The 23,686-nt window shown below is 48.8% G+C and overlaps 1 protein-coding gene across 1 annotated transcript; it reads left to right on the forward strand.

Moving 5' to 3' along the window:
- The first annotated feature begins 8,801 nt into the window (after positions 1–8,801).
- Positions 8,802–20,940, forward strand: CAV3 (caveolin 3). Its single transcript, NM_001194078.2, is given in 2 exon segments — positions 8,802–8,986; positions 20,430–20,940. Coding segments are annotated over 2 exon segments (456 nt in total). The 5' UTR covers positions 8,802–8,872; the 3' UTR covers positions 20,772–20,940.
- The last annotated feature ends 2,746 nt before the right edge of the window (positions 20,941–23,686 follow it).

Below are 23,686 nucleotides of genomic sequence, written 5' to 3' on the forward strand. Positions count from 1 at the left end.
AGAGAACTAGGGAGATGGGGAGTGAGACAGAGAGCATCCTGGTACCACCAAAAGCCTTCTCCTCCCGCTGAATCAGCCACTCTTCTTATTCACAGTAGCTGTTCCAGCCTCCCTCCCCCATCATTTGATGCTAAACTCAGCTCCTTTTCCAGAATCCAATGACAACAGGCACATTGAACTTGTGAAGCTTTTATGAAGATGGCGAGGGGTCGCACTGCAGGGCAGACAGATGGTGCTCCATCCCTAAATCCCACCACCAACTCCTTCTCTCCCTCAGTCTCTCTCCCTGGCCCAATTACCTGATAGCCCCATGGCCTGACTGCCTCCTCCCCACTGCCAGACACTGGTTCTAAAACTAGGAAATCAATGGAGGGGAGCTTTAAAAATTGCCGGTGCCCCAGTTCTAACCCAGACATTCTGATATCACTGGTCTGGGGTGTGGCCTGGACACTGAAATTTTTTAAAGCCCATAAGGTCACAGCCCCAGACTGCGGGTCCCCTCTCAGGCTGGGCCATTCTGCCCCATCCCTGGGCTTGCAGCCCCTACTCCTCTTGGAGTCAACTGGGCATGTGATCTCCAATTTTCCACAGTCCCCACCTCTCCTTGTCATCTCCCCACACTGAGGCTGGGCATCCCTGATTTTTTTTTTTTTTTTTTTTTTTTTTTTGAGCTGGAGTCTTGCTCTGTCACCCAGGCTGGAGTACAGTGGCACCATCTTGGCTCACTGCAACCTCCGTCTCCTGGGTTCAAGTGATTCTCCTGCCTCAGCCTCCCAAGTAGCTGGGACTACAGATGTGTGCCACCACGCCTGGCTAATTTTTGTATTTTTAGTAGAGACGGGGTTTCACCATGTTGGCCAGGCTGGCCTCGAACTCCTGACCTCAGGTGATCCACCCACCTCGGCCTCCCAAAGTGCTAGGATTACAGATGTGAGCCACCATGCCCAGCCCCTGATTCTTATGGTAATGATTGCCCTGTCAGTTTTCCTACAGCTCAAAAGAAAGGGGTGTGTTTATCATCCCCATGTCTATCAAAAAAGAGATGACCAATGAAGCTGTAGATGTATTCCACCTGGCCTGCTTCATTCATTTACCTTGAGGGCGTTTCAGTTTGTGACCCTGACATGGTTGTCACATCATCCTATTATTATCATTCCTCTTTTACAGGCAAGAAAAATGAGGCTCAAGGTCATACACCTTGTGACTAGCAGATTCTCTCAGGTCAATTGACTCAGAAGCCCAAGCTCTTAAGATCTACAGGATTCTGCCTGCTTCGAGTGAACTACCCTAGGAACCTACTCTGCACTATTCCTGGAGAGCGCTGGCAGTTGGAAATTCCTCCATAAATGAAGCCCCCAATCTGCTTTTCAGCTGCAAACATGACACTCACATAGAGAGAGAGGGAGGAAAAGTGAGTTTGGGGGCCAGGTGAATGTTGGCTGACCAGCAAGTGCCGCTCAGCTGGGGGCCAGCAGTGTCTTCACTATCTGGATGGACTGCCCTAGAGATGGGGCCCCAGGATTTCCACGGAGCCGGTGGCTGTGGGCTGGAAAGGAATCGAGGAACTCACAGCCAACAGGCAAGAAGCACAGGAACCCCTGGCTGACCAGAAGTGTGGGATTGAGGGGGAACAGGAAAGGCAGAGAGGAGGCAAGAACCTGGATCACAGCACCTGATTTGGAGCAGAGGTTGAAAGGATGCCCTTTGGAGATGGAAGAAGGAACACAGGTGACCTCTGAAAGCTAGAAAAGGCAAGGCCACCGATTCTCCCCTAGAACCTCCAGCAGGAATGCAGCCCTCTAATGCCTTGATTTGAGGACTTGTGACCTGTAGAACTGTAAGAGAATACATGTGTGTTGTTTTAAGATACATTTATAGTTATTACAGGAGCAATAGGAAACCAATACAGTTAGAAGTTTGGGTCCTTCTAGCATGTATTAGTTTGCTAGGGTTGCCATGACTACCGACTGGGGGCTTACATAGCAGAAATGTATTGTCTTACAGTTCTGGAGGCTGGACATCCGAGATCAAGGTGGGCAGACATGCTGCCTCTGAAGGCACCAGGGTAGGCTCGGTTCTAGGCCTCTCTCTGAGCTGGTGGTAGTTCCCTGGCTTGTGGCAGCAGAACTCTAATCTTCACATTGCGTTTTTTGTTGTTGTTGTTGTTGCTTTGTTTGTTTGTGTGTGTGTGTGTCTGTATATTCAAATTTCCCCATTTTATAAGAGTATGATATTGGCTGGAATCTAATATTACCAGTCATATTGGATTCCAGCCCACCTCAATGACTTAATAGCTTCATCTTAACTCTAATCATCTGCAGACATCCTATTTCCAAATAAGGTTCTATTCACAGGTACTGGAGGTCAGGACTTCTACATCTTTTGCGGGAATACAGTTCAACCCCTAACACACCATTATTCCTAAAAGTCGCCCTCCTCTACAAATCACAGGGGAGGAGGGCAATCATTATTTCCCTGCAAGAAAATGACCCTCCAACTTCCTCTGTCTGTTCCCCAAGCTCCCTCTCTCTGTTCCCCAGAGGCCAAAGCCCAGTGCTCTGGGGCAGTGTTCACCGCCCCCCCACTCACTGGAACTTCAGCACACGCTGCAGAGATCTGGGGGTGCTCAAGGGCCTCCCTCATTCCTTGCAAGACTGGGAAATCCTACCAGGCAGGAGCCATGTCCGTCCGTGATCCTAGGGCTTCCTCCCAGTGTTTGCCACCTGCCTACGCCAGCAGGCAGTGTGCCAGGCCCTCTGTTCATCATTGTTTTATCTTGTCTGCCTCCCCAGCAGAACTGTGCAATCTGCCAGGTTAGGGTTCAAGTCTTCTTCACTGTTTTATCCTCAGCATCTGCTACATGCTGCACACCCAGTAAGCGTTTGTTGAAATCATGCATTATTCATCTTCGTTTCCCATCCACCAAGCCTAGGAAAAACATCAGCATGAAGTCACTATGTGTTGAATGAAAATATGGCCCCAGGAAAGCTTCCCTCAATGCTGAAGAATTGAGTTCAACCTGTTTTCAAAAAAGGCAGCGTGGTGTATGAGGTGGGGCGTGCTCTGAATCTCTAGGACAGCGTATGTGGCTCACTTCTGAGGCTCAGGCCAGATGAAATTGAAGCCAGCTCTTCTTGACTCAGAAACCAAGATCCTCTGGGAGGCTAAGTAGACAGAGACAAGGAGGAGTGATGACCTCTCTCATCCTCACCCCTCGTGAATTCTGCAGAATGAGGTTTCAGACAGAACCAAGAGCTCATCTTCAGGGCACCCAGTCTCTGGAATATCCATTGGGTCTGCGGTATACATCACGGATCTCAAAGAGATGTGCAGAAAACCCAGCCCAGAGAACCCTGCCCAAGCATCAGGACTCTGTGGATTCATAAAGATGTTCTGAATGCCAAAGCACCTGGAATTCTCAGAGACTGAGGCGCCCACCCTGGGCCTTGCTGAAAGAAAACAACAAACGCTGCTCCCACCCACAAGAATACATGCCCCTTCCCGGGAGCCTGCTCCAGAATGGTCTCTGAATGGGGGGTTTTCACTGTTGGTCCTGGAGGCTGGAAAAGTTTCCATCTCTTTTCTTGCACGGGCCAGTCTCCCCTGTCCTGGCAACTGCTCGTGGAGGGGAGTATGGCAGTTTGGGGTTCACTTACTCCTTCTCATTCTCTGATGGAAAATCAAGGTCAGGGTGGAAGGAATCCCAGTTAGATGTGGTACTCAAGTCAGAGCTATTTTCCCCCAGGTGGGGGAAGAAGGTAAGGAGAGCGAGTCTGCGCTGGCTCGAACGTGAAACCGAGGCTGTCCAGACATGGCTCGGGACAGCACCAGACCAAGGTGGCTCCGATGACCCGGGACTCTAAACAGGGTCTGCAAACTACATACGGACCATGAGCCAAAATCTCATTTTTATGATCTGGCTGCCACTTATTTTTGTAAATAAAGTTTTACTGAGACACAACCATACCCCTTCATTTATGCATTTTCTGTGGCAGCTTTTGAGCTACAAGGGCAGAGGTGAGTACTTGCGACAGAGACTATATGGCCCACGGAGCCTGAAACCAGGGCAGTGCAACCCATATGGCCCCATGCTTGGGAGATGCCACAGCTTGATTTCACCATGTTGAAATTTTTAATCATTTTTTAACAAGCGCTGATTTTTGGTTTTTCTCTGGACCCCTCAACTTATGTAGCCAGTCCTGCCAGAAAGATTTACTAAATGGTCCTACAGTTTGCCCTGTTCCTCTACTTTTTGAGTCCTTGGTTCCCTTTTACTCCTCTACCTTAACGTTTCTGGACCCAGGAAGCCAGCCCCTTTCTGAAGCAGTCTACTACATCTCCGGAAAACGTCGAGGCAGTCCTTCCTGGTACCCTTACCGAGAACTATATCAGCTATCATTATCAGTGGGGCCAACTGTGACCCAGACCCTGGGTTGAGTCAAGCCAAAGTCTGCCACTTACTTACCAGCCCTTGGGACCACCCAGAATAAATCTCATCCCTTATGCCTTCAGAGATTTGAGGAAAGTTCTTCTGTCCCTCTCGCTGAGTCTTCTCTTTAGAACCCAAATTTGTTCTGTTTCTCACAAGACATGTTTCAAGCTCTTTCTTAAAGGAGCTTCCTTCCTCTATAGATATGATCTAGTTTCCCAAGACCCCTCTTCAAGCATGGAGCCCCAATAGAGCTCCAAGTGTAGTCTGACCAGTGCACAGCTGGGTAGGATAGTCACCTCCATTATTCTAGAGTGTTTATTGATGCATCCTGAGATCACTCTGTCTATTTTGGAACCCATTCCAAAAATCTCCCAATTCCCTCATGATAGGAAAAGATAGTCTGTTATGCTCATTATATAGGTGAATAAACCGAAGTTTGGAAGGGAGTGGCCTGTTCATGGGCATATAGCAGTTCTTCTGTCTCAAAATCCCAAGCTCTCCAATCCACTAACTGAGATTTTTGGGCGCTCAGTTTCTTCATCTGTAAAATGGAAAAGCTGTGTCTCTTCCAGCTCGAGCAGACTGTGATTTGTTTTCTAAATACAGACCCCAAAAGCCAAGTCATGAAGAAAATAGAAGCTCTCAGCCCAGATCTAAAACTTGTAGGAAAAACAAAAAAGCTTCCTTTCCTACTGATCATTCTAGACTTACCAGCCTTGGGAACATCTGCGTGAGTCTTGCTTGTTAACAGCAGCCCTAGACTTGCTAGTTCACTGAGTTTTCAGTCCATGGTACCATCACTTTCTTAGTAAGTCAGCTTATGTAAGCTTTCCCTTTCCTATTACTTCCCCTGTTCACACTCCACAAATTTGACTTCCTGCACATCCCATTTTCAAAATTATTTTCTCTCTCTTTTCCCTGACAAGCCAAATAATAACAACAACAAAAATCCTTTAAAATAAGAACGCAGAGTCCTCTGTAAAACCCCAGAAACAAAATGGGCTCTGGAAAGCCACTTTCTCTCCTTAATTGCTTTCTCTTGTTAGCTGCATCACCCCAGGGTTGACTTGAAAGTTTCATCTGTCAGTACGTTCTCTTCGTAACATTTTGTCTGTGAGTACACAGCCCCTCTGGTGCCCCATTAGGTTTTCACACTGTGTGGAGGGGCACAGACTCATACGCGGGGAATACAGGCAGGTTTTACCATCCAAACTTGACAAGTAAGGGCCCCAAGACTCAGAGAGGGGGCTCAGAGCTGCTTCGCGATGGGGCCAAGAAACAACTAATGGTTCCCAGCTTAAGTGCTCTTTTCACCAGCGAGGTTTTGGGAAATACAGTTGTCATAAGAAAATGAGAGATGACTCTTTCTCTGCCTCTGACATCTGGCCCTTTCTTCTCTGCCTCTCTGATTCCACTCATCCTTCTGGTCCAGCTGAAGCACACTTCCTGTGAAATCCACAATGTGTGTTAGTTGCTCCACTCCCTTGGCCCTCAGCAGTGATCACCAGCTAGGGGCAGTGACCCTTTCAGATAACAAATGAGCCTCCTTACACACACTAAGGTGCCTTAGAATGAAGCCAAGCACGTCATGAATCTCAACAAACAGTAGTTGCTATTGCCATTGGCGCTCATTGTTTCAGTGATTATGGTTGTGAAACAAGCTCCCCCAAAATCCAGTGACATGAAAAAATGATTATGATCATGAACTCTGTGGTTTAGATATTCAGACAGGACACAGAGAAGACAGTTTCTCTGTTTCATGGTGTCTGGGGCTTCAGCTGGAAGACAGGAAGATTGGGGATGACTTGAAGACTGGGGACTGGGAATATCCAAAACTTTGTTCACCCTCATGCCTGACGCTGATGTTGGCTGACAGCTGGAGCCTCAGCTCCTCTCCATGTGGTTTCCCCACATGGGCTGGTGTGGGCTTCCTCCTGGCATGGCGACTGAGGTCCAAGAGCAAGAACCCTGAGAGGAGAGAGCCAGGAAGCCAGCCAGGGAGGGAACACAGACCCTTCCTTTTGGTGGAAGGATTGTCAGTCTCGTCATCTTTGGAAAAGACGGCCTTCCATCATCATTATTACTATGACGTTATGATTACTTCCCTTTAGGATGATGAGTTCTTCCAGGTGGCTCTTCCATCCCTTGCAACAAGACTGCCATTAGTTGGTCCATCTTTCACCAGACAGATCTGGTTCTACAGTACACAAAACTTAAGCTCAGGCTTAGATCCCTGCGGCATCCCTCGTGAATACAAGCAAGAGTGTTCTTTTTGTGTTCCAATCTCTTTGCAGAATATTCACATACCTGGGACCAGGGGGACCTGGGGACCCAGGCAAGGAATGGAAAAGCAACAAAAAATGTTAACTCTTAATCCTAAGAGACTTAGGGACATTTTTCTAGTTGCCTGCCATTTATCCCTAGTAACACTGTGGGGGCTGAAAATGTACTCAGCTAAAAATCTATAGTTCCATCATTGTTTGCCAGGACAGGAGTGACCAATGAGATATAAACAGAAGTAGCTGGGTGGGACTTCTAAGAAAGCTTTCTAACAGAGCCAACTCAGTTGGCAGATGTCATTTCTTGTCCCTGCCCCTACCTGTTTCTTCTTATCCAGACTCAGAGATGATGGCTGGAGGAGCAGCAGCCATCTTGTGCCTATGAGGTAGCTTCGAAGCTAGCAGAACAAAAGGATGGGAGTCCAGATGTCTGATGACATCATGGAGCCACTATAGTATTTCTGAACAATTTGTGTTAAGTGAGAGAAAAAAGTTCCTACCTTATTCAAGCCACTATTATTTTTGCATCCTTGGTATTAGTAGCCAAATGTAATTATTGATAAAGCCTTAATCACCTCTGGTTTTCCCCCTCCTACCTCATACTTCACTCAGCTCCAATCTACCCTCCAGCAGGCCACCGGTCCTGCTTTGAAGCCTTCAATGGCTTTCCAGCAGCCCTAGATAAAATCCACATTACTTAGTATGATATTTGGGATACTGCACCCCCTAGGCCTGAGCTGAGCTGTATCTCCTGTCTCAAACCCAGACACCCTGTGCTCCAGTCACTCCACATTTTTCAACATTCTTGTCTATACTACTCTTCGATACCCATAATCCTGTAACTTGAAGTGTTCTAAGTGGTGAGCTCCTGCTTGTCATTCAATACATATCTGCAAAGTCACCTCCCACAGGAAGCCTTCCCTGATGTCCTCAAAGTCACTGACTCCTATGGACTTCTAAGACCAGTTCTTTGTAAAATATCTCTGATGTGTGGCACTTACCACACAGTATTATAATCACTTATCGTTTCAACTGGTCTCCCCCCGCCCTTGACTGGGAGCACTTCAAGGCAGAGACAGAGCCTTGCTGCTCTGTGTATCCCCGGCTATTAGCAAATCCTGAATGAAGGAGTGAATAGACAGGTACATGGAAGCACAGCCCCTGACCCCTGCGGATTCAGAGTTGCCATCCTTCACGCTGCTGGGTCCCAGGGGATGGCTGAGCTAGAAGAGGGCACAGAAAAACCGAGCAGATCTCTAAGAGAGGTGCACCCCACTCATGCATGTGGAGTGTCTGGGGCCCAAGAAAATCCTGGAAGCTGTCACTAGGGCGGGGTGAAGGGTAGCACGAACATGAGCTTCATGTTCCCCGCACTGGGCATATCCCAGTGCAGGCTCCAGACGGCAGATGAGGGGCAGTCCCACAGCAGCTTCCTCTCCCTGTTTCATCCCCAGCCTGGCCCCACACCACAGTCCATCAACTCCTGCTCCAGGTGAAAACCTCAGAAACCCACAAAGCTTAGACCTGCTCCAGGTCACCAAGCAGCAGGGCCAGGCACTGGCAATCCAACGAGAAGCCCCACGACATCACATTTCCAGCTCCTGAAGCCATTCCTAGGGTAGGAGAGCCCTAACTGTTATTATCTTGTCCCCATTTTATAGATGGGGACAGAGTGACCCAGAGAGGTGAAGTGTGCCAAAGGTCACACAGCCAGCCAGAGGCAGAGGAGGGACTAACTCCTCTTCCCTCCATGGGCAGTGCACCCCAAAGGAGCCCAAATGCTGATAGCAGTGGGGCAAATTCCAGGGGCCCCAGAGCGACAGCCAAGTTGGCCACAGCCACACAACGCATAGGAAATGCCAGGCCCTCTGCACCCTCTCTTGAGGCCCAGTGCCCCAAGGCAGCCCCCTTTAAGGAGTGATCGGCCTTCCAGAAGAGCTCCAGTCTTAATTTTAGCTTGGAGGCCTGCCACAGGAGGCTTTAGCGAGAGGCAGGCTGAAGTTATGTGGGACAGCTGTCAGCCGGCATGCTGGGTGGGGCCTATTCAGCTGGCAGGGACATAAGTCTGGGGACACTGAATTGGTCTCTCTGCCCCAAGGATTTTCAGCCCCAGCCGGCCACACGGCGCGGATCTCCTCCTGTGGATCCCCCCAGCTCCGCGATGATGGCAGAAGAGCACACAGACCTCGAGGCCCAGATCGTCAAGGATATCCACTGCAAGGAGATTGACCTGGTGAACCGAGACCCCAAAAACATTAACGAGGACATAGTCAAGGTAGGCTCTGCGGGCCTGCCTCGGCGGGCGGAGGGTGTCACGCTTGTGAGAGGTGGGCGCTTGGCAGGGGAGGGTTTCTGCTGCAGACACAGCTTGCCTGAAAAGAGACTTGTTGCTCTGTTGTCTCTGTATCACCCCACCCCACTCCACCCCGCCCCCCAAAAAAGGCTTGTAAATCGCCCAAGGACCTTTAGCAAAATCAAGAGCAAAAAAATTAGCCTCATCTCCATGACCTAAGTGCTAATCAGGGCGGGAGAAGCGAGTCACAAAGAAAATCCCTCCTTACTACTGTGACGTTCCTGCCACTCACTCCTGGCCCTCATCCTGGGAGGAATAGGAACGGGCGGCCAAGTTGGGCTCCTTTCCATGCCAGGGGGCATTTCTGCGGTCTCTCTAGTGGGTACAGGGTTAATCCCCAGAGGGCAGCTCCCAGCAGGGCCGGCAGCCCCTCGAGGTGCACTCACTCCCCCAGAGCACTGCCCAACATCTGTCCCTAAGGCTGGGGGCCATGCCCAGCCCTCCCCCAGCTCCCTCCTCACCCCAGGTCTAGTGGCCAGGACAGGGCAGAGGGCACCTGGGACCCTGGAAAGGAATGCTCAGAGTTGTCCAGCCCTCAGGGAGTCTTCCAATGTCTGAAGTTGGGCCTCTTTCCTCGCCTCTTTCCTCGCCCCGGTGACACTAACAGACCTGCTGCCTCCAGGCCCACACCTTCAATCCAACTTCCACCCAGTACCCAGAGGGATCCTTCTTTTTTTCTTTTTGAGACAGTCTCGCTCTGTCCCCTAGGCTGGAGTGCAGTCACACACTCACGGCTCACTGCAGCCTCAACCTCCCAAGCTCAAGCGATTCTCCCTCCTCAGCCTCCTGAGTAGCTGGGACCACGGGCAAGTGCCACCATGCCCGGCTAATTTTTGTATTTTTAGTAGAGACCGGGTTTCATTATGTTGACCAAGCTGGTATCAAACTCTTGGGCTCAAGTGATCCTCCTGCCTCCCAAAGTGCTGGGATTACAGGCACAAGCCTCCACACCTGGCGCAGAGGGAACTTTCTAAAGCAGAATTCCTCCAAGAAGGGTCCCCGGCCACCAGCATCAGGGTCACTGGAGGGGCTGTTAAGAGGGCCAGTGTCTGGGGCCTCTCCGATTCTACTGAAAGTGCTGGAATCTCAGGCCGGGGCTGTCCAATAAGGATACTGTTACCACAAGGAATTTTAAATTTTCTAGCAGCCACATTTTAAAATGCAAAAGCGAACAGGTGAAATTAATGTTCATGATATTTCTTACTTAACCCTATATATTTAAAATGGTATTATTTCAACATATAAGCAATATAAAACAATTATCAATGAACTATTGTACAGTCTTCAAGTTTAAAATCCAGTGTGCTTCCAACACCCATAGAGTATTTCAGTTCAGACTTCACATTTTCATCCAACATGCTTGTTCTGCATTTACATTTCATAAAATGTACATGTGAAAATCAATTCACATGCCTGTACTGTTTCAAACATTCTGTAAAAATTTTTCAATAATGAAATCAGGGTTTACATTTTAATTAAAGTTAAACAAAATATAGAATTCTTCAGTTTCGCTAGCCACATTTCAAGTGTTCAAAGCTCCTGGTCACTGGATCAGACTATGTGGCTGAGGACTTGTTCTAAAGCACAGGCCTGTATTGCGGTCTTTCAGTGGGGCACCCCTCATGCTGGAGAAGCCTAGCCTGTCCATGTGGCTGTCCAAACCCAACACAATCTGGCCCCAACCTGCTTCTTCTGCCTAGTTTGCTCCCACCTGCCAGCCCACCCACCAGAGTACCTTCCTGTGCCATTGCCAGAAGTGCATGTCCCCTCTTTTCCAGGTGGTGAATGCCTCACTCAGCCTTCAAGGCCCAACTCCAATGCAACCTCCTCCAGGAAGCCTTCCCTGACTCCTCCAGGCAATTAGTTGCTCCCACTTCTGTCCCCCTGCTTCACTCAGGGCATTCCTCCACAACAGCTCTTATTACACTGGATATTATATTTCTATACATTATGAGTGATGGAGATAGAGTACATAATATAGCTCTGTGTGAAAGTTGCAATAAGGAAAATTAGGAAACAAATTTTACAAACTGTAAAGCACTGTATACATGTAAATAAAATTGCACATGTAAAATATTATTAGTTATGGTTTCCATCAGTGTGATCTAGCAGGAATAGTCCTGGATTTGACTTTAATAGACTTGACTTCAAATCCAGTCCGTTTTACCTAAAAATGATAACACTGGACAAGCCAACCAGGTTTTCTGAGCCTCAGTTTCCCCTGTAAAATAGGAATAATATAATTTACCTCCACCAGGTAAACGAATCTCAAAGCAGCACTGTACAATATAATGTGAGGATTGAATGAGATGAAGGGTTTGAAAGTGTCTAACACAGTCCCTGGCACCCAGCAAGGATGTGACAGTGTGAGTCAAAGAAGGGTCTCAAAGAGCTTGCAATCTAGAGGCAAGAGAACTAAGCCGGGAGCCTGTGTCACGCCCAGGTAACCATCTGGTACACCCTGGTGGGCTGCAGGGGGATGGGAAAGAGGACCCCACGGGGGAACATGGTTTCTAAAGGACACCCACAATGAGTGGTAAGTACAGAGGGAGCCCTGGAGGGAGCCAGCTGCAAGCCGCAGGCCTGGATTATGACACAGAGGGAGCAGCGGGGGCGGCAGCACAGATGCAGCGGCTTTACGCAGCCTTCCTGGGGCTGAGAGCTGTCGTCTCCTGGAGGCCCTGAGCCCTAGAAAAAATAGCAAAGGCTAAACAAGGGTGCCACACATAATTTTGTCCAGAGGAGGTGGTTATTTGGTATGTTTTGGACATTCTCTGCTTTAGGGATTTATTTGACTTTTTCTTTCTTTTATTTTTAGTGAGTGAGAAATGAAAAAAGTTTACTGCAGAACAAGGATCATAAACCAGACTCAGATATATATCAGATTTAGATAGATTTCAGGTCTATGTTACAGTCTGTTAAAGAATAAAGAAAAGAAAGAAGGAGAGAGGGGACTGTGGCTAGGAGGGATAAAGCCAGACTGTTCAGCTTCTCAATTGCCAGGATTTCACCATTGATGGAGGAAAAGAGAGATGGGAAGGAAAAGGGAATGAGGAAGACAGAGAGAGATGGAGAAACCGGGCAGAGGCTGAGAGGAGGGTGCAGGAGGCCCTGGCAGTGCCCCAGGTGGCAGGTGGCAGGGTGGCCTCACAGGTGGTAGCAGGTTCCTCGTGGGCTAAGATGAGTGACACAGAAAGAAGGCTGGAATAGGACCTGGCTACAGAGACTCGAGTTCTGGTCCAAGACCTGACAGTAACTTGCTGTGTGACTCTGAGGAAATCCTTTGCCCTTTCTGGGCCCAAGTCCCTGGTGCCACCAGCCACTTCTGTTTCACATTTAAAAAAGCCAAGGATGAAGAGTAGGAGATAGACATACTACATCCATGGATTTGACCCCCAGTAGAGGGGAGGCACCCCTTTTTGGCCCTGCCCTTAACCCCAGGCAGCCAAGGACAGAGGAAAAGCCCCGTACACCCCAACAGACTTCAATTGTGGTCTCCAAGGCTGGGGGCCCAGGGCAGTGTAGAAGGTCATGGAGATTGGAGATGAGGAACTGGGGGGAGCACACCCCCATTCCTGTTGCCACTTGCCTCCTCACCAACACTGATTCCACAAATCGCTACTGAATGCCTGCTCAGCACAGTCACTGTGCTATCCCAGAGGACATGGTGATGAGCAGGACAGGCTCACTGCATGCAAGCCCTCCAGGTTGCGGGGTTGGGAATGTCTGCCAAAGGTCCTCAGGGTTCTCAGCTCACCAGTGGGTACACCCAAGGATGCCTCAACCTTCAGAGCCAGGTTGGAAAGGTTCTAGCCCCAGTACAGGTATACCTCAGGACCTCAGAGCCACCCCACACCGTCCCCAAGTTATTTCTGAGAAGGCTTAGGGCCACCTCACTGACAACGCTCTCTCTCTCTCTCCTCTCTCTTCTCTCTCTTTCTTTCTCTCCTCTCTCTCTTCTCTCTCTCTCGATCTCCCTTTCTTGACTCACACATAGGCCCCCCAGGGTCCTAAAGCAGTGATGCTTGAACCTGAGAGTCATGCAGGTCCCCTAGCTTCTGTAGTCAACTACTCCCTCTCGAGCTTCTCTCTAGTTGCCCTTCAAGCAGGGGAAGGAGATAGACAGGATCCCAGCTCCTCCATGATACTACTCCCCACCCGCCTCCACCCACATCTGCCATAGAATGCCTGCCTTCTTCAGAAAAACAAACTCCCATTTGCCCCTCGGCTCAGGCTACACAACACCCAGAGGAACCAGATGCCCACCAGCCCTACAAACTCTTGTTCCAGATTTGTGCCCATCAGGGACACCCTGTCGCACAAAGATGAAACTGACCTGGTACCTCCCCTGGAGAGGAATCCAGCCCTGGGGAGAAGATGAGATGAGAACATACAGGAGAAGGTGCTGAACACCATAAATGAGTGCCAGGTTAAGTGTCATGGGAGGTTAGGAGAGGAAGAATTACTTTCATCGGGAAAAATCAGAAGCCAGCTTTATGGAGAGGTGGTATCCATGGTGCATTATAAAAATGAGAAAAATTAAAAATGTGAAATGGAGGAACAAAGTTTTCCATGAAAAAATGGAATAAGCAATGGCTTTCCCAACACTGGGAAGAATGTTGGGCAGAGTCGGCAAATGTGAGAGACTGTCATTACCACTGCCCCTTCCAGTGTTCATGGCAGACATGACTAATGGATCACAGCACTGCTCCATGGAAGCCATGAACTATCAGCTAGTCATAGTGGGTACAACAGATAACACTTCACTGCTGCTCTGTCTGCAGGAGAATAATGAACTATCAAAGAGGATTAGGACAGAGTATCTGAAAGGGAATTTGTGGGAGAGAAGGCAGGAAGGGCAGATTGAAACTAAATAATGGAGGGTCATCCAATCTACCTGTCATTCCATATTGGCAATTCCTTCCTTTTGGAAATGTCTTGCCCTCTGTCAATGACCTCTAAGAAAGGCTACATCAGACTAATTCACACTGAGGTATTACAACTTAGTGTTATGAGGACTCCTGGGTATCAACTGATCTAGAGTTTTTCAAAATGCAATCCACTTTCCCAGGGTCCACTGGTGGGAGCGCTTATTAAAATGCAGATTCCTTGGCCTTGACCCCAGAAGTTATTCAGCTGAGCTGGTGAATGTTTGCATTTCATGTTTGAGCATAAAAGTTTCATGCTCAGGCCAGGCACGGTGGCTCATGCCTGTAATCTTAGCACCTTAGGAGGCCAAGGCAGGTGGATCACCTGAGGTCAGGAGTTCAAAACCTGACCTGGCCAACATGATAAAAACCCATCTCTACTAAAAATACAAAACAATAGCCAGATGTAGTGGTGGGCACCTGTAATCCCAGCTACTCAGGAGGCTGAGGCAGGAGAATTGCTTGAACCCAGGAGGTGGAGGTTGCCATGAGTCAAGATCGCACCACTGCATTCCAGTCTGGACAGCAAGAGCAAAACTCCTTCTCAAAAAAAAAGAAGAGTTTCATGTTCAAACTTGTCAGCTTGTCAGCAACCAAGTCCCATTCATCCTACAGAAGACACCTGGGGCCCAGAGTTATCCCTTGTTTTCCTTAAAGACAGACAGTATCAGTTATCAATTGCTGAGTAACAAATCATTCCAAAACTTAATGGCTTAAGGAAACAACCATTTTTTGATTTCTCACAGTTCTGTGAGTTGGCAGGGCTCAGTTTGGCAGTCTTGCTGGTCTCACTGGGGGCCTCTCATGTGGCTACAGTCAGATGGTGGCTGAGGCTGCAATCACCTGGGGGCTCCACCAAGCTGGAACATCCAAGATGGTTCACTCATAGCCCTGGAATACTGGCAGAGATGGCTGGGAGGCACAGCTCAGCTGTGGTGCTGGGGTGGCTGGCCCTCTATCTCTGTGTAGTTTCAGGCCTCCTCATTCACATGGCCTTGCCATTAGTCTCTCAAGCAGCATTCAGCAGTGCGTTTCTAATTCTACCAGTCTCCGGAGCAAAGTATAAAAGTGGACTTCTAACATGGGGACTCAAAGTTCCTAAAAGCAGAAGCTGCTGGTCTTTCTGAAGGATTAGTTCTAGAACTGGCACAACATCCTTTCTGCCACATTCTTGTGGTTAAAGTGAGTCACAGGGCAAGCCCAGACTCAAGATGGGTTGAGACTACCTGAGGACAAACACTGAGAAGCATGACTAATGGAGGGCCATCTTTGGAGACCAGCAAACCACCCACTGAAAGCTCGTGCACAGCCAAGCCTAGAGCTCCACCCAAGGTGCTTCTATTGTTCCCCATTCCAATATGCACCAAATTTCTTAAAGGCAGAGACTGAGAGGGCAGAAGAATGGATGGGAAGGGACAGGCAGTGAGGCAAAGATCAGGGCTTAGTGGATTGCTGAGGAGCTTCTTCTGGCAGGTTCTTCTCCTCCTCTCTCTCTTTGCAGCCCTCTGTTATCTCAGTCTCTTCCCAGCTCCTTTACGTAAACCCAAGTCCTGTTGTGCCCCAGGCCAGGTGCCCTAGGTCCCCTAAGGTAGACCTGGAGCTGAAGAGAAGGGCTGGAGGGCACTAGGATGGGGGTAGGTATATGGTCCTACCTAGGACGCTCTCAACTCCAAGAGCATCCTCTTGAAGGATGAGTCAGAGATATTCTCAACTGCAAGTTCCAGATGATGCCTGGCCACCTCCTCCTCCCATCAGAGCCAGCCTGTGCTGTGTTCTGTGCCTCAGGCCCTGCTGGGGTATCTGGCCCCTTCAATGACCCTGCTGTCAGGCTGACCTGAGCATCACCCTGCCAGTCCCTTACATGCCATGTGAAATAACACACGTAAGATACGTGACCCCAAACTGGCATGCATAAAGGGCCAAATACATTGTGTGTGTTACCATGGTTATCCCGGGTTGTACAGAATTCTATTATTTTGTTGCTACCAATTATAACAAAAGATGCAGAGCTTCGTCATTTTTACAGTTTTTGCAGCTATCACCTCATTTTACTTCCTGTTTTATAGGCCAGTGCCTCTAAAACTGAGTGAAGGACCAGTTTTAATATTATTATTCTAATCCATTGTACAGCTCTACTTTTGCAAAATATAACAAAAATTAATCACTGGAAAAATGAAAAGAAAACAGCCGTGCAGTTATAAGCACCAATTTGTATTGTTAGATTCAATAAACACAAAATTACTGCATCAAATTTCTATGAATATTTCTAAGCACTCTCAACTTCTATAATTACCTTGTTGGGAGACAGGGCACACTGATTGTGAAATGCCTTTTAAGTAACAAGGTAATAGGGGAGGAAGCTGGGACCTGGCAAAAGCTAAGCCCCTCGCTTGGGTTTGCTGACTCTGAAGCTAACTCCGTGTCACTACAGATCTTGGCCCAATCGTCTCTGTGTAGAATTGAAAAAGAAAAGCAAACAAACAAAAAACCTAGCATCTCAGAGAGGGAAAGTACCATGCCCCAACTCACACAGTAACTCGGTGGCCAGTGGATACTGGGACCATATACCTATCCCCCTGCTAAGAGCTATTTCCCCAGCCGCAGATATCCTGTTTGAATTGTCCAAGGCCCTGGATGCCTACGGACTGAGTCATGCAGGACTCTGGGGGAGGTATTTTTGACCATGGGTGATTGCTGTCCTCCCCCGCATCCTCAAGCAATCCCCCGCCCTGCTATCCTGCACTTTCCCCGCCCTCTCAGAGACTGCGGAGACTGCACTGGCTGGTTTCAATTAATCAACTGGGTATCTTGCTGTTCCAAAAATAAATATGCCAGAGAAGGGGACACCGACAGAATGTGCATCATCGTTCCCCCTTCCTCACCCTCCAGCCCCTCTCTCCAAATGCACACAGTGTCCTGAGCCTCAGCCCGCAGATGCAGGCTCCCAGCCCACCACCCTCCAAGAAAAAGCCATCTCCTCTCTGCTTCTGGAAAGGAATTAAGAAATGAAGTCACTGTGTGCTTGTGCTACACTGGCACGACTGCCTAGAGCTGCCTGAGCCGGGCCTTATAAATATCTCCCCAAACTAGCATGCTGTGGCCAAAGCTCTCTCAATGCTCAAATCTGAGCTAGGGGAACAGCTGCCTCCTCCAAGCCCAGCCCAGCCCTCTGAGAGCACGTTTTCTGAGATTCACAGAAAATAGAGCACTTGCCCCACACACAGCCCCCAAAGGCAATCCCTGGCAATAATTCAAATGTTAGCACCAATGGCTTCTGCAAACACCAAAAAAAGAAGAAGAAAGATAATTAAAAGACACATACAGAGGCCATTGGCAGTAGGATCATTACTGTAAGTACTGTAATTATTACTGTAAGGAAAGGAGGACTCCATCCATCTTATCAGCACAGAACTGAGACACACACACACACACATTTATAACTAGTTAGGCTGGAGAATAATCCAGGATGTCAAAAGAATTTCTGAGATGTATTTTCGAAGGAAACTTCAGAGCACCTGAAGGAATAATTACCATCATTGAGCAATATTACCATCACAATAGCACCACGTGCCAAGTATTGTGCTAAGCACTGCTCAAGAGGTAGTGTGCCTAGGTGAAGTGGGAATCAATCAGTATTTATTTGGATGTGTAGGTAGGTGGATGAATAGATGGATGTGGACGGATGGATGGATGGATGGAAGATAGATGAGCAGGTGGATAGGTGGCTAGATGGATAGATGAATGAGTGGATAGATAGATGGTGAGTGTCAGTCCATTTCGCATTGCTATAAAGGAATACCTGAGACTGGGTAATTTATAAAGAAAAGAGATTCATTTTTGTTCACGGTTCTGCAGGCTGTATAAGAAGCATGGTGCAGGCATCTGCATCTGGTGAGGCCTAAGGAAGCTTCCAATCATATCAGAAGGCAAAGAGGGAGCTGGCGTATCACATGGAGAGACAGGGAGCAAGAGAGATGCCGGGCTCTTTCAAACAACCAGCTCTCATGTGAACCAGCACAGCAAGAACTCACTCATGACCACAGGGAGGGCACCAAGCCATGGTGAAGGGTCCGCCCCCATGACCCAAACACCTCCCACCAGGCCCCACCTTCAACACCGGGGATCACATTTCAACATGAGATTTGGAGGGGACAAACATCCAAACCATCTCAGTGGGGCGTGGATGTATGGATGAATACATGGAAGAAAAATGATCTCAATCAGCAGGATCAAGGCCCTGGGGGTTTGACTAGAACCTCCATAGGCATGGGGAGTGAATATGACTTTTCCATCCCTGTTCCAATCCCTCAGTCCCCCAAATTCCCAGCCAGCCACCATCTCCTGGAAGCCCTCCAAGAAGAAGTGACATCCTTCCTGAGAAGATGAGGCCCATTTTCTTCCTCTCCTCCCATCCACAGGCTTGCATAACAGATTAAGTCATCTCTGATGAAACCTGCAGCAGAGAAATCTGGGGGCCAAAATTATACAAGGAAGGTCTTGGGAGGCCCTACTGACTCAGGTCAGCTTTTTCATATCTCCTGCAGCCCAGAGTCTCACCCTGTAAACTGTGCTGCCTGCTAACACACCGCCCCGAGTGAGGCCTCATCCTCAGGGATCCCCAGCCTCAGAGCACAGGGAATGAGGGACCTGAGGTGGGGTGCAGGAGCTCAGAAGCTAAAGTCACATGAGAAAAGGGGGCCCAACACTGTCTGAGCAACATGGTTCTAGTCACTCCCTTCCCCAGAAAACATTGTACTGGAAAGAAATACCCAAACAATCATATCTTTAGTATTAGAGAAATACAAACCCAAGACTCTTTTCTTTTTTCTATTCTATTAATTCTCTGTGATGTGGCCATTTTTTTAATAATGAAAGTAATTTTAATAATGGCGATGCAATGGAGGAGAGGATCCCCTCCCCATAACCAAAGTGGGAAAGGGACTAGCGGGGAAGATTGAAGCTGGAGCCTCGGCTGCAGACCCCCACACAGGCCCCTCCTGTTGATCTGATTAGTCGGTACCTCCATTCACTCCCTTTTTATTTAAATAGCCCAGGAGCACTGCTAGAAAGAAAACATCTCAGAACAGTTACAGGCATTAGCAAACATCTCTGCAACCTCCCACTTGGCAGGCTGTACTGGTAACAACCATGGAGCAGCTAAGTTGGTTCACTGCTGTTTAATTGACCAGTGGAGTTTTTTTTTTTTTTTCCCCCAGACAGAATCTCTGTTACCCAGGCTGGAGTGCAGTGGCACGATCTCAACTCACTGCAAGCTCTGCTTCCCGAGTTGACACCATCCTCCTGCCTCAGTCTCCTGAGTAACTGGGACTACAGGTGCCCGCCACCACGCCCGGCTAATTTTTTTTTTTTTTTTTTGGTATTTTTAGTAGAGACGGGGTTTCACCATGGACCAGTGGATTTTACAGCCTCACATCCTTTCACCCTCATGAAGGTGAAACCACTGGAAGATTGTCATTGACTCCATCTTACAGACAAGACAGCTCAGGCTTAATGATGCTAAGTGACATCACCCATGTGTAGGCAGCTAGGAAGGTGCTTCATGCACAGCAGGGCTCGAGAGAGGTTAGGTAAGTGACGTGAGGAACCTCTGCCTGTTCACCGTCCAATCCACAGGTGCCAGTAAATCGCTGCAGGATGCATACAACTGTCCAACACCCTTCAAACCATAAAACAATAGAATTTGAGAGCTGCGGCTGTAGCACTGCCACTGAGTCACTGTTGGCTTTAAGCAAGTCACTCACCTTGAGGGGGTTGAACGAGCATGCTGTGTTGGTCAGTGGTGCCCAGGAACAACAGCAGCTTGGGCTCAACACGGAGCTTGTTAGAAATACAGAGCCTTAAGCCCCACTCCATACTTGGGGAGTCAGAATCCTGGGGTGATGATATGGTCTGGATCTGTGTCCTCTCTAAACGTCATGTTGAAACATAATCTCCAATGTTGGAGGTGGGGCTGGGTGGGAAGTGATTGGATCACAGAGGCAGATCCCTCGTGGCTTAGTGTTGTCCTCACAATGGTGAGAGAATTCTTGTAAGATCTGGCTGTTGCAAACTGTGGTACTCCTCCATCCCGCCCAGCTCTCTCTCTTGCTCCGACTCTCACCATGGAAGACGCCTGCTCTCCCTTCTTTTGCCATGATTGAAAACTCCCTGAGGCCTCACCAGAAGCTAAGCAGATGCCAGCACCATGCTTCTGGCACAGATCATGACCCATGGGCCAATTAGACCTCCTTTCTTTATCAATTACCCAGCCTCAGGTATGTCTTTAGAGCAACGCAAGAATAGCCTAATACAGGTAGGGTCCAGCTGCCAAGGTTAACCTGACCTCTAGGGGATTCTGACGTATGCACGCACACACCCAAAAGCTTGAGAAGCGAGTGGCTTCTGTGAGTTGAGGCTTCCCCTTGCCGCCCCTGCAGGTGGATTTCGAAGATGTGATTGCAGAGCCCGTGGGCACCTACAGCTTTGACGGCGTGTGGAAGGTGAGCTACACCACCTTCACCGTCTCCAAGTACTGGTGCTACCGCCTGTTGTCCACGCTGCTGGGTGTCCCGCTGGCCCTGCTCTGGGGCTTCCTGTTCGCCTGCATCTCCTTCTGCCACATCTGGGCGGTGGTGCCGTGCATTAAGAGCTACCTGATTGAGATCCAGTGCATCAGCCACATCTACTCACTCTGCATCCGCACCTTCTGCAACCCACTCTTCGCGGCCCTGGGCCAGGTCTGCAGCAGCATCAAGGTGGTGCTGCGGAAGGAGGTCTAAAGCCAGGTGGGGCAACGAGGGTGGCAGGGCAAGGGGCGTTGGGCCAGGCTGGTCTCCGGGGAACTTCTTCACAGGGGCTGTTGGCGAGCTCTTTCTCTTTAGGGACTGCTCTATACCCCATGATGGAGCACACAGTGTAGGGAAGCCAGAAAGAAAAGACAGCCCAGCCACGGAAGCACAGTGGCCCTTCGCTCTCCCCCAGCCCCACCACGATGCCCCCATGCCTGGGCGTGAGGGAAGATCATTTGCTAAGAGGCAGCTACTGCAAGTCTTTGCGTTCACTTGTACTGTAACAACATAAACCAGCACGCAGTTCCCACCGGGGGCCAACCTGTCCACGCGCACTCAGGAAAGTGACCAGTGACCACTGGCATTAGGAGGGTGGCTCCAATAAAGGATTTTGGCTGCATTTGGGGAATGCTGCATTTTGTTCATGCCTGTAAGATTGGTCTGTGTCCTGACCAGCTCCAAAAATATACTTCACTGCCCTGAAAAACAGATACAGGGAAAGCTGGTTGTCTCTTCACTTGGCCAAATCCAAGGAACAGAACAGAGTCTTTTTCTTCTTCGGATTCTATTGTTTGCTGGGATTGTACATGTTCCTTGGGAGATCATGTTCGAGTGACTCCTGTTGCCTGAACCCAATAACAGGCACCAATGGAGGAAAATGGCCCTTGGGCTGGCAGGGGCAGTGACCCTCCCAGGGTACCACTGAGGGCAGGGCCTGGGTTCAAGCCTCCCTGAACCTCCCCTTTGGCTAACTGAGCCCCTGAAGTGCACAGCACTGCCATTTGACATGAAAGTACCTTCGGCCTCAAGAGATGTGAAGAAGTCACAAGGTCTAATTTGTGCGTGTGTGGACTCACTGTGGAAATAAAATGCAATAGAAAGAGCATGTATCGCTTCCTTCCTCCTCAAACACACACACATACACACACACACACACACACACACACACACACACTGCTCTTATCTTCTTTAGGGCTGTCTTTTTCAAGTGTGCTATCCAGAACTTAGCCATTAAAAAAGAAAAGATGGGGACGGGTGTTAGCATCTGTGGTCCAGTTCTTTTGGAAATGTATATTTCTCTCACAGATTTTCAATAGGCATTGGCACATTAAAGGCTCTGACAAGTCCTGCAGTAGAGCACACCGTGTAAGGAAGCCAGAAAGAAAAGACAGCCCAGCCACGGAGCACAGTGGCCCTTCGCTCTCCCCCAACCCCACCACGATGCCCCCATGCCCGGGCGTGAGGGAAGATCATTTGCTAAGAGGCAGCTACTGCAAGTCTTTTTAGACCAGTATCCCCCAATTCTATCTGACCTTTTTTTTTTCTTTTCATGTAACGCCCATTTAAGTCTCATATAATTAAGGTTCCACAGCACTTGTCAGGTTTTCGGAGACATTATTCACGCCTGGCCATGAGCCCAGTGGTTTTGGGAGGCGGTGTGGTGAAGTGGACCGCACACAGCTTGGGAACTAGGACGCAGGCAGCCTTGGTTCCAGTCCTGCTTCTGCTCCTGGTTGCCTTCTCCGCCTCAATTCATCATCCACAAAATGATCTCTAATGTGCATTTTGGCTCCAAAATTTTACCCTATTTTGGTTTTCTCCTAACATCTTATGTAAATTTCAAACACAGAGAAAAGTTGAACAGCTACCTACCCATCTAGGCTCTAACATTAACATTTTTCTACGCCAACTTTCTCACGTCCCTATCCATCTATCCACCCCTCTCCATCCCACAAATCTCGTCTTTATGCATGTTTAAATATGTTGCAGAGATCAGTATATTTCACCCCCAAACACTTCATCATTCATCCCTTGTTTCTGCAGATGAGAAAGTTACAGTCCAGAGAATTCAGCAACCTTGCCAAAAAGCGCCCACCTAGCCAGCATTATCGCTGTGGCTCCAGCCTGCTGCCTCTGCTCTCCCTTGGGGCTCTTCCACATTGTCGGGGGCTCAGCAGGCCTAGGCTCCCCCCGCTGAAAAGGATTAAGGCTGATGTTACTTATGTCTTCCTCAAAGGGCCTGCCCTTTCAAATGTGTCTTGAAATCATGAGGCCATCCGTTTCAGCCTTGGAATCTTGGGTTATGTAGAGAATTTGCCATCTTGGTATTTGTTATAACTGGATTTGACGATGACTCCAATTTTTCAAGCTCACTCTCTTTCTCTAAGGGCAGACTATGGTCGGTGCTTAATTACCCACAAAGTTCACAGAACTGGAGGCAGGACACACATCTGAGATGCATGGGTGTCCAAGGAGTTCTTCTCCCTGCAGGAATCCTCTTGAGAAGTAGCAGGCAGAAAATCACATTAGGGTATGATGAGAACGGGCCTGAGGCAGGAGGATGGAATTCCCTCTCATAAGATACATAGGGACCACCAGGGACTCCTGTTTAAAATGCAGGTTCCAAAGCTCTAGCTCCAGAGTTTGATTCAGTAGTGGGGCCCAGGAATCTGCATTTTAACACAAACTCATTTGTGATGCTGCAGATGGCTCCCAAATCCACTTTTAAGAAATATGTGTTAGTGTTCCTTCAAGGTAACAGTCTAGAATCCTATTATCCCCAGAGTTCAACTGTGGTTCAGAGCAGGTTCGGGGACAACATACAAATGCTTGTTCCTGAATCTTAGGGCATCTTCCCATAGAACTCTGACAAGTGAGTGCACCTGTGATTCCAGAGAATGGGACCAGGGTCCCCTTCCACACCCTGCCACAGTCCATGCACCTGTGCCATAATCAGGCCAATAGCTCTGAAGTCCTGCAGGGATCTGGGTTCTACAAGCCACGTGTTCCGGTCACCGTTCTTGGGAGGAAGAACGGGGACAAAGCAATGTATGGAAACAAATGTTTATTAAGTGCAGTCTCTATCAAGCAGCTGATGAAGCAGACACCTTATGATCAGCCATGCC

Source organism: Macaca mulatta, chromosome 2 (genome assembly GCF_049350105.2).
Source record: "Macaca mulatta isolate MMU2019108-1 chromosome 2, T2T-MMU8v2.0, whole genome shotgun sequence".
Classification (NCBI taxonomy): Eukaryota; Metazoa; Chordata; class Mammalia; order Primates; family Cercopithecidae; genus Macaca; species Macaca mulatta.